We start from the raw sequence: 16,632 nt of genomic DNA, 5'->3' as shown, positions 1-16,632 counted from the left end.
CTGGAGAAGAGAAGGTTAGGAGATGATGTGATAGCTCTCTTTAAATATTTGAAGGGATGTCATATGGAGGAGGGAGCAAGCTTGTTTTCTGCTGCTCCAGAGAGCAGGACTTGGAACAATGGATGCAAGCTACAGGAAGAGATTCCACCTCAACATTAGGAGAACCTTCCTGACAGTAAGGCTGTTTGACAGTGGAACACACTTCCTTGGAGAATGGTAGAGTCTCCTTCTTTGGAGGTCTTTAAACAGAAGTTGGATGGCCATCTATTGGGTATGCTTTGATTGAGAGTTCCTGCATGGCAGAATGGGGTTGGACTGGATGGCCCTTGGGATCTCCTCCAACTCTGGGATTCTATAATACTATGATTCTACTGGACTATACAGTCCATAGTCCAGCATTGTGTTTCCACGGTGCATAACCAGATATTAAGTCCACAGGTAGCGCAAGAGCAGTGAAAGAAGGAGAAGTGGGCATCAATTCCCAACAACCTCCCCCTTTCATCTCTCATTGTGATTAGCACCCTCCTATTCATGTTGCCAAGCAAATGGTACTGAAATATATACTATATCTGGTGCTGGAAGGAATACAGAGCCATCAGAATTTGGACGTTAGTGGGACAGAATAGTACGTATACAACAACAACAAAAAATTGGGGAGTAATTGTAACCATAAAATTTAAAAGAGAATAAAGTATCTTTTTTTTCTGAAGAGGGATAGCTAGTAAAAACAAAAATGGTGTTTATTTAAAGGGATAGATATGTACATAGAAATTGGGTTAAATTATATATATCACTACACGGAAATGTAAGACAAACTAAAAGGATAGTATAGTGGGTCACTGGTATCCGCTGGGGTTTGGTTCCAGGATCCTCCTTGGATATCAACATCCGTAGATGCTTAATGACAAGTAAAATGGTGTCCCTTATATTAAATGACAAAATCAAGGGTTGCTTTTTAGAATTTATATCTATTTTTAATATTTTCAAATCATGGATGCTTGAATTCGTGGCTAAAAAAATCCGTGGATAAGGAGGGCAGACTGTACATATAGATAAGAAGACAGAAGGTAAAATAAAGAAATGAAGAACCCACCAGAATTGAAGAAGAAAAGGTAGCCATGTATAAAGAAGGAGGAAGAGGAGGAGGAAAAAGGAATAGAGAATCCCAGACTATTGGCCGAGATGATTGAAGATTCTGGGAACAGAAGTCTGAAACATCTGGAGTACCAGAGTTTGGGAATCACTGGTCTCAACAGTCACTTTCCCAAGCTCTGCTTATGATGATACAGAATTGGGAGGGTGAACAGGGGAGAGAAAGAGTAAGTATAGAGGTGAGATGAAGGCTTTACATTGCAAGGCCCATCCATCCTTGGGGTCTCAGCAGGCCCTGATCTGAGAACAAGAGCCACTGCCCACAAGCCAGGAATCATCCACAGAGCTTACTCTTGTTCCCCAAGCAGGCAAAAGTCCCGCTCTGAACAGGAGGCTCAACACTTCTAACTTCATCTTACCTTTTTAGCCTGAAGCGCATGTGGTGACTGTGCTCTAAAATGGCCATCAGAGACTTCGCATCGTACTCAGTGGGCTTCCTGAAGGTGAGCCCATCGGGCAACCCAGCAACCGCCAGCAAGCCTGGCTCTTTCAGGAATTTCTCATATGGCAGTGGTACCACACTGCTCTTCCCCAAGGCCTCACCTAGGATAAGAAAGAAAGACCATCAGCTGTGAATGCAGGCTAGAAACAGAGTTCAAAGCTTGTTGCGTTTGGTCGAAGGAGCTGTTGAGTTTTGTCTCATGGTCACATTCTGTCATCACCAAGAAATAGACTAACTGCATGGAGGTCAATCTTCCACTGAACCTCCCATGAGCTGCACCTTCAACAGAAAATTCAAATGCATCCATTTCCCTCTGTAGTCACCCTGAAAATGGCAACAGATCACAATGTCACAATCTGGAGAAGAAGTGCGGAAGAAAACAGAGGTATGAGAGTTGTTTACGGATGTTGGTGAGAGTATTTTTCAAATATTTTCATGTATTGTGGATAGTTCTGCATAGTTTAGGGCAAATTTGACATCATGGCAATTTGTTTTAATGGGGAGTTGTGGCTTTAGGGGACTAGTAGGAGGCTTCAGAGGACTAAAAGTGGGCTTCAGATGCCACATACTGCCCTTTTGCCAAACCTGAAAAAGACATCAAGATGGGACTAAGACGATGAAGGAATGGTACTCCACACTCCAATAAAACAAAACATAAAACAAAGAAGAAATAGACTTCTGACAATGCCTAGTTTTGACTTTTTAACATTTGGGGGCATTTCTTAGGGTGGCTTGATCAGCAGTGGGCACAAAAACTAGCCCCAAGAGTCATATGATCAACTTAGATTGCCAGAAAGGAAAGCTGCTAGTCTTCTGTGCTTGGGCCACCACAGCTGAAGATGGGCAAAAAGTGGCATTCATGAGCTTAACACATCAGACCAACTGGGTTGCATCAGGTCTTGCAAAGCATCCTGACTATGATGCGTCTCTAACTCCTTTGGAGTGGAGAATGGGTAGTGAACCTGTTAACAGTCATCTGTTCATGACAAATACTCTTCATGCATTTTTCAAATGTGACTGCATTGTTAAACGTATTTCTTTTGCTGGAACATATGGAAAGCTCAGAAACGTACAGATTTATAGTCACAAATTGTGTTGGGTTCCACATTCTGCCCGGAGATGTACAAAAGAGGCAGACCCAGTAAAGAAGCTGACAGAGCAAATGTGTCATCCATTTTAAGATGAAGTCCCATTCCCATCACTCTGTGTTTTGCTAGCCTAACAGTATGCCAGCTCACCTATATGCACTGTTTCCTCTCTTCTAAACTCTTCCAACGTACCTGACATGCAAACTTGAATCTATCTATCTATCATCTATCTATATTACTGGAGTCACCAGAATCCCCAGCCACAACTTGCAAATGTTATTTTTTTGGGCTACGGTTCCCAGAATCAACCACCTAGCATGGCTCATTTCCAAACTGACCGGCGGATGCTGGGAGCTGTAGACCAGAAATACATTTTACAAACTCAGTTCAACAGGTCTAGGCAATTGTCCTGGAATAATAAACCCACAAGTGACACAGAAGGCAAACTCAACAGATGCAAAGCGGAAGCAAACAAAGGTTGTTCCTTACTATAAAGCACATCGAAAACTTCTTCCACCATCTTCCTGAGGAGGTAAACATCCGATCCCTGATCCGGGGAGATTCGGGGAATGGTCCGGCCAAAGTCCTTGATCTTCCTCTGGCTGTCCAGATCTTGCTCTTTCCTCTGTTGAATTCCTGCCACCAGGAGCAGAGCGGGAAGGCGAGAGAAAAGATGATAATTTAAGAGATGCCTTCTTAGTATCAGTGGCTTGGTGATGCCACTCCTGCAACTCCAGCTGACTAGACCAGATAATTGAATCTTCAACAACGCTGATAGGTTGACATTCTCCACTGTACTTTGAGTGAGCAGGACTGACCAAGGGCACAGGGCTGGCTCACATAGAGTCTTTCAGAATGTGTGAAAGGGATCTAGGAGTCCAAGTAGACTACAAGTTGAACATGCGTCAACAGTGTGATGCGGCAGCTAACAAGGCCAATGCAATTCTAGGCTGCATCCATAGAAGTATAGTGTCTAGATCAAGGGAAGTAATAGTGCCACTATATTCTGCCTTGGTTAGGCCTCACCTGGAATAATATTGTATCCAATTCTGGGCACCACAATTCAAAAAGGATGTTGAGAAACTGGAGTCATGTGTCCAAAGGAGGGCGACTATAATGGTGAAGGGCCTGGAAACCATGCCCTATGAGGAATGACTCAGGGATCTGGGGATGTTTAGCCTGGAGAAGAGATGGTTAAGAAGTGATATGATATCCCTGTTTAAGTACTGAAGGGATGTCATACTGAGGAGGGAGCAAGCATGTTTTCTGCTGCTCCAGAGAATAGGACATGGAACAATGGATGGCAAACTACAAGAAAAGAGATTCCACCTAAACATTAGGAAGAATGTTCTGACAGCAAGACCTGCTTAACATAGATACTCCCTTGGAGCTTATGGTGGAGTCTCCTACTTTGAAAGTCTTTAAACAGAGGCTGGATGGCTTTATGTTGGGGATGCTTTGACTGTGAGTTCCTGCACGGCAGGGGTTGGATTGGATGGTCCCTGTGGTCTCTTCCAACTCTATGATTCTATGATTCTGACAGTGGGAGGCTGCTGCTATATCTAAAGAGGCTGGTATTGGTCCTGGATTAAATTAATCTTATTTTGTGTGAAAGAAGGAGTTGATTCTGTCCGTCCTACTAATCAAAATCACTATTGAGTTACACAACTGGAGAATCCCTACTCCATCTGCTTAAACCTTTGAGGGACCACTTGCAATGCTGAGGGTGAGGAAAATGTATGGAGTTGGTTAAAGGATCCAGAGACCTTTCTGGATTCCTTGTGATTGGGCGGGCTATAAATACATCATCATCATCATCATCATCATCATCATCATCATCATCATCATTATGGCGGTAGAACTGGAGGAACAGATTTCACCCAGGAGGTGGATGTAATTGGTCAGCCATAGCCAGGAGATGAAATAGACCATAGATGGAGAATCTCTTTGAGCCCCAGAAAGTTCGAGGTCACATTCCAGTAGTGGGACAGGGGAAAAAGGTGGATCCTAAAATGCCAGATGATTTTAGCACAACGTTCTTATTATCAGTAAGGGGAGTAATTTCAGCCTTTTGAGAATGGGGGAAAACACACAAAAGCTGAGAAGCCACAGCAGAAGGGCATCACAGGAAAGAGAAGCCCAAAGGGACAGGCTGGAACCCCAGAAACTGTATTTGACCCCAAAGTCTGAGGGCTTGCACCCTAGGAACAGACGAAGGACCATGGACAGCTTTAAAAAGCTAGGGAGAAGAACGTCACATAACGATGACGATGATGTAAAATCTAAATCTAAAATAATGTAATCCCCATGAATAGGATAACCATAACCACAATGACAAAAAGTGACAATTCCTGGAACATGCCACATTAGGTGATGATACCTCACTGATTCCTAGCTTCTTGCAGAGAATTCGAAACATTACCATCCCCAAAGCCCAATGGGTAACATCTGGTAAACTGTAAAACCTAGATGATGAGGATGAATACGATGACGATATAAGAAGCTTCACAGCAAGCTGCCCTTCAAGCAGAAGCCTCCATGCAGTACCTCCATCTCTATGAAGGAAGCAAAGAGAACAATGTACCAGCAGCAATATGTATTTGCTAATGCTGAATGCTCACAAATGGATTAGGTTTAGGGCAAAAAATATACAGCTGGCGTGTACTCAGCAGATAATCTAAACAGGCATTGACCTTGACAGCCTCGCAGGGCTAATATTTGCACGGGAATGAACTGTTCATGAGCAGCCCCAGCAAGGGGATTAAACGCAAATATGCGCTCTCCCAGCATCCAGCAAGACAACCGTCTCCCGCCCCTTGTTTTTTCCTATTGCAGCAAAAACCTCGGAAGTGTACCTAAGCAAAAAGGTTCTCCTTGAACCCAACGCATCCTAAGGGAAGGCTTGGCTAGTTCACAAGCGTGGCTCCAATGTCCGAATCTCACATACAGTCAGGAGTCTCCATTGTATAGGCAGCCGAAAGGCTTTTCAACATATAATCAGGACAGGATGGTTTTTATATGGGGTATCTGTTTTAGTTAGGATTTTTAGCTCTTGTATGGTTTTGTATGAATTTTATACAATTTTAACATGATGGTTTTAATTGTTTTTCATAGAATCATAGAGTTGGAAGAGACCCCAAGGGCCATCCAGTCCAACCCCAATCTGCCATGCAGGAACTCTCAATCAAAGCATCCACCTCTTAACCTTCTTTTCTCCAGGCTAAACATCCCCAGCTCCTGCAGTCGTTCCTCATAGGACATGGTTTCCAGACCCTTCACCATTTTAGTCGCCCTCCTTTGGACACGCTCCAGTTTCTCAACGTCCTTTTTGAATTGTGGTGCCCAGAACTGGACACAATATTCCAGGTGGGGCTTGACCAGAGCAGAATAGAGTGGCACTATTCCTTCCCTTGATCTAGACACTATACTTTTATTGATGCAGCCTAAAATCACATTGTCCTTTTTAGCTGCTGCATCGCACTGTTGACTCATGTTCAATTTGTGGTCTACTTGGACGCCCAGATCCCTTTCACATGTAGTTTCATTCATCCAGGTGTCCCCCATCCTATATCTGTGCTTTTCGTTTTTCCACCCTAAGTGTAGTACCTTACATTTCTCCCTGTTGAATTTCATTTTGTTAGCTTTGGCCCAGCTTTCTAGTCTATTCAGGTCATCTTGAATTTTGATCCTGTCCTCTGGGGTATTGGCTACTCCTCCTAATCTGGTGTCATTTGCAAATTTGATAAGTATGCCCCCATTTCTGTCCTCCAAGTCATTGATAAAGATGTTGAAAAGCACTGGGCCCAGGACAGAGCCCTGTGGGACCCCACTGGTCACTTCTCTCCAGGATGAAAAGGAGCCATTGTTCAGTACCCTTTGGGTTCGGCCGGTCAACCAATTACAAATCCATGTAACAGTTACTTTGTCTAGTCCACATTTCACTAGCTTGTTGGCAAGAATGTCATGGGGAACCCTGTCAAAAGCCTTACCGAAATCAAGATACACTATATCCACAGCATTCAATTTTCAATTTGTATCACAATGTTTTAAGAAGGTCTTATCTTGTGAGCTGCCCTGGGTCCATTTTTTGGGAGAATGGCGGCATAAAAGTGAAATAAATAAATAAAATACAGGGGCTTCAAGGTCTACTGACAGATCTCTGCATGGCTAACAGTAGATCAATAAACAAAAGACCAGCAGATCAATAAACAAAAGACCAACTCACCAGTTCAATTCCTGAAATTAGAAAGGTTGGGAGAAAGAATACATTTTGTGGGCCGCAAGCTCAGTGCTGGTACTGGAAACAAACTGGGGCGAACATGTGCTAAAAGGCACTTTGCTCCACAGTCCTATGTCTAATGTCTAATTTCACTACCGACTCCAACCAGTGAACCTTGGAGTTTAAGAAAACAATAACATTACAATGTGAAGTTGAAGGCTTTTATGGCCAGCATCCATAGTTTTTTGTGGATTTTTAGGGCTACGTGGCCATGTTCAAGAAGAGTTTATTCCTCCCTTTATATCCATCTCTCTTCTATGCCAGCATTCTCTGAAGATGTCAGCCACAGATGCAGGCGAAAGATCAGGAACAAACTCTTCTAGTACATGGCCACATAGTCCGAAAAACGCACAAAAAACTATGGATGCTGGCCACGGAAGCCTTCAACTTCACATTATAATGCTATTGTTTTCTTAAACTCCAAGGTTCACTGGTAATATTACAGTCGATAGAAAACTCTGCACTCTGCCCACCTGTGTGTTACGTATGTGATCAAAATGGACCCATGGAACTGTAGCCATTGTGGCCAGTATTGCCTTGAACTGATTCCCGGCTCCAGGGTTGGAAATTGTTCAGATGTTGTTGGAATGCAAGTCCCACAAAACTGAGCCAGCAGAGCCACTGATGGGATCTGCAGTCATTCTGGAGGACCATGGGATCCCCACCCTTGCTCTGGGGAGATAGCACATAAAATGTCTGGAGCCAAGGGAAAGATGTTTGCGTTCCAAAATCAGGTTTCTGAGACAGCAGAAAGTTGAAGGGTGAGGATGTGCTATCCATGATATTTGTGAGCAAATGGATGCCTGCCCTAAATAAGACGTAGGACTCATGCATCCCTCCAGATGTTGTTGGACTCCTAGCATGTCTCGCCACTGGTTACGCTGGCTAACACTGCAGGGTTTCCATCTGTGTTCTACCTTCAGTCAAGCATGAAGCAAGTAGGCTCTGACTTCAGACCCCTGCAGCCTCCCAACCTTGCCAGGCCAAGAAAACGCTGCAAATACAGCCCTGCAACACAAACAACATATTGGCTTCCTTTCGGCTGTTGCCAGGCTTGATATAGCTAAGAACTGGAAAGTTGAACATTGCAGAATAGTGGACTAGACTTTGTCACCTGTGGTTAATGGAGAAAATTGCAGATAGTAATATCAGAGCAAGAGGCTTGACTTTCCGCACGGTTTGGCATCCTCTTATTGAATACATCCAGCAGGACTTGGTTTCTAGATATCCCCCAATTGTATCTAAATTTTGATGGAAAGATGTCTTCCAGGGTCTCTGAATGCATCTTTTGTCTGTAATGCCCAGGGCATTATTTTGGGGTTATACTTTAATTTCTGCTTTTTCAGTGAAATAACCACATTTGAGGGTTTACTGTCACTGGCATTCTTTTTATTTGTTGTTGTTTTAGTATACCGTTTGTTGTCATGTTTTGTTCGTCAATAAAATCATTTTTTTAAAAAAGGAAAAAGAAAACTCAGTACTTACTGCAGAACTTCTTGAAATCCGCCTGGACCTCTTTCCTTGCGTTCATGAAGAGCCTCCCCTTTTCTGTCCCAACAACAAAGGTATTTTCATCGTGGACCGCAATGCAGGCAACCTCAGCATTGAGTTTAGAAAGTGCTGAACACTGGAGAGAGAGGGAGAGAGAGATTGAGAGAGAGAATGAGTGAGAAAGAAGGGGAGACAAGAGTCAAGTTAGAGTTAATTGACATCCTAGAATCATAGAATCATGGAGCAGGACTGGACCACAAGGGCCATCTAGTCCAACCCTCCATCATGCAGGAATACACAACTAAATCAGTCCTGAAAGATTCCTATTGACCCTCTGACATAGAATCTTATTGTTGGATGAAAAGCACACGTTAATATCACTGCTTCAAGGTATCATTTGTTTGTGATAATGACAGGTTATATACCTGTAACTATAGTTCTTCAAGTGGTCATGTGCACATTCACACAAATGGGTTCTCCTGCACCTGCGCGGAGCACCATTCGGAACCTTCTAGAATGGTATGTAAGCATTTTGGCAGCAGTCCCACCCATCTCCAGTAATCCTATATAAGGAGCCTTCCCACCAGAAGTTCCAGTTCCCTGGACGCCAATGCAGCCATCCATAGGGATCAGAAAGTCACTATGAGCGGAGGGTGGGTGAGATTGTGTGAGTGTACAGGTGACCACTTGAAGAACTACAGTTAAACAGGTATGTGACCTGTCTTTCTATGTGATCTCTGCCTCACACTAAAGGGGGACTACACACAAGGAGGAATCATAGAATCAGAGACCCCAACCCCCCTGTCATGTCTGTCCTGGGCCCAGTGTTATTCAGCATCTTTATCGGTGGCTTGGATGGAAGAACAGAATAATAGAAACATGGAATCATAGAATCCTACAGTTGGAAGAAATGACAAGGGCCATTCAGTCCAGTCTCATTCTGCCATGCAGGAACTCACAATCAAAGCAACCTCTGCTTAAAGACCTCCAAAGGAGACTCCATCACCCTTTGAGGGAGTGTGTTCCACTGTCGAACAGCCCTTAGAATCATAGAATCATAGAATCGTAGAATTGGAAGAGACCCCAAGAAGGGCCATCCAGTCCAACCCCATTCTGCCATGCAGGAAATCACAATCAAAGCATCCCCGACAGATGGCCATCCAGCCTCTGCTTGAAGACCTCCAAGGAAGGAGACTCCACTGTCCAAGTGGAGACTCAACATTACTGTCCTAATGTTCCTCCTAATGTTGAGGTGGAATCTCTTTTCCTGTAGGTTGCATCCATTGTTCCGGGTCCTGTTCTCCGGAGCAGCAGAAAACAAGTTTGCTCCCTCCTCAATATGACATCCCTTCAGGAGGGAGTGTCGTTGCCAACAAATCAAAACTTTACTGAACATTAAGTGAAATGTAGACCATCAAACATGAAACATGCCTCCCTCCCACAGTGAGCAAATGGTATTGGAAGCGTTTCGAGGAACAGAACTCTCTTGAAACATCTAAGCGGAGTACAGAATTCAAAGTGCCAAAGAACATGTGAGACAATCTGTAATGCAATACATTCAACGAAAACTGGAATGCAGAACAGCTCTCTCAAAGGCAGTGTCTGTGCTAGCCCTTGAGTCCATTACTTGGTAATGAGTAATGAATGTCATAGGCTGTGACCGGGTAGCTGCATGAGAAGTGTCCCCAACAGCACAGCCGCCAGGAAGGCAGAACATGCCGCCATGGCCCATACGGAGTGGGCTCAGATGCAAGCCGGAGGGTCCTTTTCAGCCAGTTCATGTGGTTGGCCTACATCACCCACTTTGCGGAGCACTGCAACGAGCCAGGCAATCCTTTCTTCAAGGAAGAACAGCATATGCAAAGTCTTTGTGAAGTCCCAAAGGCCAGAGTTGTGTTGCCGTAGAAAGTCAGGGCCCTCCACATGTCAAGACAGTGCCAGTGTCTTTCAGCGTCCAAAGACAGATTCAGCAGAAAAACAGACAAAACAACGGGAATACCAACACTATCCTTGGCAGAAAAGTGATATGAGGTCTGAGGACCGTGTTTTTTCCACAACAATAGTGTCATGGGTTACATGGGTTGGAAGGGACCCCAAACTCATCTAATCCATAGAATCATAGAGCTGGAAGAGACACCAAAGGCCATCCAGTCCAACCCCCTGCCATGCAGGAACTCACAATCAAAGCATCCCTGACAGATGGCCATTCAGCCTCTGTTTAAAGACCCCCAAGGAGGTCTCCACCACTCTTTGAGGAAGTGTGTTCCACTGTTGAACAGCCCTTATTGTCAAGAAGTTCCTCCTAATGTTGAGGTGGAATCCCTTTTTCCTGTAGCTTGCATCCATTGCTCCAGGGCCTGTTCTCTGGAGCAGCAGAAAACAAGCTTGCTCCCTCCTCAATAAGTCATCCCTTCAAATATTTAAATAGGGATATCATATCAACACTTAACCTTCTCTTTTTCCATCTGGGAAGAATGAAGAATCTGGAATCTCTTTTCTTGTAGCTTGCACCGATTGTTCCAGGTCCTGTTCTCTGGAGCAGCAGAAAAGAAGCTTGCTCCCTCCTCAATATGACATCCCTTCAAGTGTTTAAACAGAGCTGATCTCTTGCTGATACAGGAAATCCACAACTAAAGCATCCCCAATGGATGGCCACCCAAGCTCTGTTGAAAACCCTCCAATGAAAACAGAGCCTCCATCCTCCAAAAGTTGTCTTTAGAGAGAAGCAGGATGCCAAATATAGAGGGAAAGTACACAAAATCTGGACAATCGGGAACTGTGTTCAGTTTCTGGAGATAAGCAGTTAATCCCCAGCCCTCTCCATACAAAACGATGGGAATCCACCCCAAATGAAACAGTTCCAGACGTGAAAGCACACAACAACAAGCCCTCCAAGGTCCTCCATGGGGTCAACAGAGTGCCCTAACTCCTGACAGTTGATCACTCCAATTGAAATTAATCATTTTGTTGTCGCTGTTGACAACGTGTTGCAAATGCATATACACCTGTCCCTCCATATTTGCTAGGGTTAGAGGCACAAGACCCCCGTGAATATGGAAAAAACACAAATAACAAAAACAGCATGTTTTTACCTGAGGACACCTCTCTAGGAATTTCTAGGTCCTCCAGTGACAGACACTGACCATAGAACTGCCCTGGAGGAGCTACAAAGGCCTAGTAGAGTATTCTCTCTAGGGATCTCTAGGTCTTTCAGTGCAACTCTGTGGTCAATGTCCAACAGACACTGACCATAGAACTGCGCTGGAGGAGCTACAAAGGCCTAGTAGTGTTCTCTCTAGGGATCTCTAGGTCCTCCAGTGCAACTCTGTGGTCAACGTCCGACAGACACTGACCATAGAACTGCGCTGGAGGAGCTACAAAGGCCTAGTAGAGTGTTCTCTCTAGGGATCTCTAGGTCCTCCAGTGCAACTCTGTGGTCAACGTCCGACAGACACTGACCATAGAACTGCGCTGGAGGAGCTACAAAGGCCTAGTAGAGTGTTCTCTCTAGGGATCTCTAGGTCCTCCAGTGCAACTCTGTGGTCAACGTCCGACAGACACTGACCATAGAACTGCGCTGGAGGAGCTACAAAGGCCTAGTAGAGTGTTCTCTCTAGGGATCTCTAGGTCCTCCAGTGCAACTCTGTGGTCAACATCCGACAGACACTGACCATAGAACTGCACTGGAGGAGCTACAAAGGCCTAGTAGAGTGTTCTCTCTAGGGATCTCTAGGTCCTCCAGTGCAACTCTGTGGTCAACGTCCGACAGACACTGACCATAGAACTGCACTGGAGGAGCTACAAAGGCCTAGTAGAGGGTTCTCTCTAGAGATCTCTAGGTCCTCCAGTGCAACTCTGTGGTTAACGTCCGACAGACACTGACCACAGAACTGCGCTGGAGGAGATACAAAGGCCTAGTAGAGTGTTCTCTCTAGGGATCTCTAGGTCCTCCAGTGCAACTCTGTGGTTAACGTCCGACAGACACTGACCACAGAACTGCGCTGGAGGAGATACAAAGGCCTAGTAGAGTGTTCTCTCTAGGGATCTCTAGGTCCTCCAGTGCAACTCTGTGGTCAACGTCCAACAGACACTGACCATAGAACTGCACTGGAGGAGCTACAAAGGCCTAGTAGAGTATTCTCTCTAGGGATCTCTAGGTCCTCCAGTGCAACTCTGTGGTCAACATCCGACAGACACTGACCATAGAACTGCACTGGAGGAGCTACAAAGGCCTAGTAGAGTGTTCTCTCTAGGGATCTCTAGGTCCTCCAGTGCAACTCTGTGGTCAACGTCCGACAGACACTGACCATAGAACTGCACTGGAGGAGCTACAAAGGCCTAGTAGAGGGTTCTCTCTAGAGATCTCTAGGTCCTCCAGTGCAACTCTGTGGTTAACGTCCGACAGACACTGACCACAGAACTGCGCTGGAGGAGATACAAAGGCCTAGTAGAGTGTTCTCTCTAGGGATCTCTAGGTCCTCCAGTGCAACTCTGTGGTCAACATCCAACAGACACTGACCATAGAACTGCACTGGAGGAGCTACAAAGGCCTAGTAGAGTGTTCTCTCTAGGGATCTCTAGGTCCTCCAGTGCAACTCTGTGGTTAACGTCCGACAGACACTGACCACAGAACTGCGCTGGAGGAGATACAAAGGCCTAGTAGAGTGTTCTCTCTAGGGATCTCTAGGTCCTCCAGTGCAACTCTGTGGTCAACATCCGACAGACACTGACCATAGAACAGTGCTGGAGGCGTTACAAAGGCCTAGTAGAGTGTTCTCTCTAGGAATTTCTAGGTCTTTCAATGCAACCTTTAGTTAAAGTTGACCACAGAGTTGCACTGGAGGATATTCCTAGAGAGGACATATCTATCAAATCCATGAATAATCAAAACCGCAAATATGGAGGGACGAATGTACTTTCTCTCTCTCTTTTCTTTGCCTGATCTTTCTCAGTTAACGAAACAATACATTTGGCCATGGATACCTCCCCAGGTAGATATGGCACAATGAAGAAAAGAAAAACAGACTTGTGTAACATTGCTTTCAGCATTTCCTTTTTTTCAAAAAGAAGCAAAAAAAGTCAGAGAAACAAGAGAAGCTATTTTTGAAAAAGACATCCATACAAATTATTTTCTTTGTCGCAGGAGATCAGAACCGTCGCCGTCTTGTTGGGGAAAGCTCACACTGTGGTTGGCAACACACGGGGGATGATCAAAAACAGCAGATGCTGACATAAAGGTTAATAGGAACGGCAATATGTGTTTTTAAAGATTGACTTCAAAACCTTTTCTGGCTGGGGATGTGAGGAAGCAATTTTCACTTCAGAGCCGAAGCTCTTGAAGCAGCTTCTTCCATAACGGCAAAGTAAAGTAACAGGAGCTCACTGTCCCTTCCTTGACAATACTGTCAACATGTCTTCGAACGACACTCTTTCTGCTCATAATACCTTGTGCAATCTTTTTGTAGTAGCCATACTGAGCCTCCAGTATTTAAGGGAACACCTAGAATATCTTGGTTTTTAATGTATGATAGATACAGCTATTAATGGGAGGGGTAGGTAGTGCTTTTATTTTGTCTTAAGTGTCTTTTAATGCTGTTTTTAACTTAGAAATGTAGTTTAATTGTGTTTCAAGTTTTGTATTAACCTGTTTTTTAAAATACTGTATTGGGCTCTTACAATATTGTATGGGTCCCATGTTGGGAGAAAGGTGGGGTAGAAATTAAACAAACAAATAAGCCAGAAAAGCGGGTTAAAAAAGAAGTACTTCAACTAGATATGGATCCTTCACAAGTTTGTCTAGTCCTGGGTTGTTTAAAAATAAAACATTTTGTGCTGTTCACTTGCCCTCGTTGCATTGATAGCCACCAACATCAATTGTTGTTGTTCTTGTTTTATGTTCTTATATACCACCTTTCTCGCAATATAGGGACTCAATGGACAGTATTGAAGAGGGAGCAAGCTTGTTTTCTGCTGCTCCAGAGAATAGGACCCAGAACAATGGATGCAAGCTCCAGGAAAAGAGATTCCAGCTCAACATTAGGAGTAACTTTCTGACAGTAAGGGCTGTTCAACAGTGGAACAAACTCCTTCCTCGGAGTGTAGTGGAGTCTCCTTCCTTGGAGGTCTTTAAGCAGAGGCTGGATGGCCATCTGTCAATGGGGATGCTTTGATTTGGATTTCCTGCATGGCAGAATGGGGTTGGACTGGATGGCCCTTGCAGTCTCTTCCAACTCTATGATTCTATGATAGTGACTTGCCCTGAAAGTTAGCTGGTGCTGAAGTCCATGCAAACGTGCCATTCCTACACTCTTAAAGCTAAGAGTTCACTTTACTGATGGAAGGCAACAGAGGCATCTGGTGAAAGCTCTAACTCTCCCGGAGACTTGTGAAATGATACTTTTCATGGACCACGGCTTCCAGAATCCCATAGCCGATAATGTTTCTAAGCTCCGTTCTAGATATGCCCCACTCCCATCCCCACCAGCGCCTGACTCTTTGAATGGGAGCATCCCATTTTGGGACTACAACTTCCAGATCCTACAACTGTGACAACCAGTGGAAGCTGCAGTCCAGAAAGTACGTTTTTCATGTTCTGAGACGATATCAGGGCCTGTCCAGAGGAAATCCCACATTCTTTCATCCCAACTTGGTAACAAAATACGCAAACACGCTTACCATAGAATCTAAGGCAGATATTAAGCTGGTGATAACTTCATCTTTTTGAGAGAACACCAAATGCCACTGGTCTGGCCTGGAGTTGTTTTGCGGGCCGTCCGAGGGCTTCCCCAGCAATGCCATAGTCACCTGAAACCAGTAAGATTGAGCATAGTTAGATGCAAGGACTTCCCACTAATGGAACACCAAGAACTGAAACTAATGTCTCCTTTAAATGCTATTATGACACTGCACTGCCAGGGTTCATTCTGGCATTGTTGTGCTGGATAGTAAAACACCAGTTTTATAGCAAGGGTTGAAGTGGCAGATATAGACCACCCCTGTGTTTTCCCTTCCTAGTCTTTTCTAGTTCCATGTAAATCTCAATGCTTAGGATGTATTTCCTTCCATTTTTCTCTAAGGTCACCTTCTGTTTCTTCTTCATCTAGCTTCATAATGGCTGCCTGAGCATACCTTGCAGCCTTCCAGGTGTTGTTCAGCTGCAACTCTCAGCCACCCCAACACAGCTAATGGTGAGAAATGATGCGAGTTGTGTTCCAACAATAATCTGAAGGGTAAACAATTCCCATCCTTCCTTCAGGAACGGCTGTCACCTGGTTTGGGGACTTGTGCACCGTCTTAGATTGATGTCACGAAAAGCAAACGACGTTTACCCTCCTTTTTAGAGCATTAGGAACATCCAGAGAGGTTACTCGTGTTTAATAGTCATAAGCTTAAAGCACTAGACTGCTGTACCCTGTTAGCATAAATTCAAAACATCCTTACAGTGGATCTGTTTGAAGAATGAAATCACACAGACAGGACCATTGCACAGAATGAATTACGAAGCCAGGAGATGTCCAAAGGTACCCATCGCCTTACCTTTTGGAGCGGCTCCTTAATCACTGCCAGAAGGCTATGGAGTGGGGCACGGTAACCATGGCATCCCCTGCAAAAAGGAAACAAAAACATGTGTTTGTCCCCACATGCTATTTAAAGGGTATGCAGCCATTTTTGTTATGTTTCGAGGGGCCTTCCAAGTCATTTTAGGATCAGGGGAAGCCTTTAGGATCGCCAAGGAGCCCTGGTGGTGCAGTGGTTAAATGTCGGTCCTGCGGTCACAAGGTTGTGGGTTCGATCCCAGAGGATGGCTCCAAGGTTGACTCGGCCTTCCATCCTTTCGTAGGTCGGTCAAATGAGTCCCCAACTTGTTGGGGGCAATTGGCGTACAGATTGTAAACCACTTAGAAAGCGCTGAGTTCAGTATGAAGCAGTATAGAAATGTAAATGCTATTGCTATTTATTAGCAACAGGATTTGTGAGCTGGTTTGGGTCCCTTGGTGGGAGAAAAAGGATATAAAAATGAAATGAATAAACATGAAGTGACCATCAGTCATTGCTTTGTTAGCAAAAGGAACTGAGGCACAGTTGATATAAATCAAATATTTTTATTTATATATTACCAATTTAAGATATAAGTCGAAAGATCTTGTAGTGCCATTGAGACTAACTGAAAGAAAGTCATT

General features: G+C 44.5%; 1 protein-coding gene across 6 annotated transcripts in view; it reads right to left on the bottom strand.

Annotated features, from left to right (window-relative positions):
• Positions 1-16,055, bottom strand: part of GTF2IRD1 (GTF2I repeat domain containing 1) — a 54,872-nt gene extending 38,817 nt beyond the window's left edge. For all 6 annotated transcript variants that reach the window (XM_089493405.1, XM_089493401.1, XM_089493402.1 and 3 more), the window contains exons 1-5: positions 15,989-16,055; positions 15,128-15,256; positions 8,447-8,588; positions 3,172-3,318; positions 1,512-1,695 (exon numbers count right to left, since the gene is read on the bottom strand). In XM_089493405.1, the coding sequence (XP_089349531.1) occupies positions 1,512-1,695; positions 3,172-3,318; positions 8,447-8,588; positions 15,128-15,250 (596 nt within the window). In that variant the 5' untranslated portion in view covers positions 15,251-15,256; positions 15,989-16,055. The remainder of the gene's footprint in view (positions 1-1,511; positions 1,696-3,171; positions 3,319-8,446; positions 8,589-15,127; positions 15,257-15,988) is intronic.
• Between the last annotated feature and the right edge of the window lie 577 nt (positions 16,056-16,632).

The sequence above is a fragment of the Sceloporus occidentalis genome, unplaced genomic scaffold (genome assembly GCF_023333645.1).
Source record: "Sceloporus occidentalis isolate IW3139 unplaced genomic scaffold, rSceOcc1.0.p SCAF_64, whole genome shotgun sequence".
In the NCBI taxonomy this organism is placed as follows: Eukaryota; Metazoa; Chordata; class Lepidosauria; order Squamata; family Phrynosomatidae; genus Sceloporus; species Sceloporus occidentalis.
This window is presented reverse-complemented; position numbering and strand designations above follow the sequence as displayed.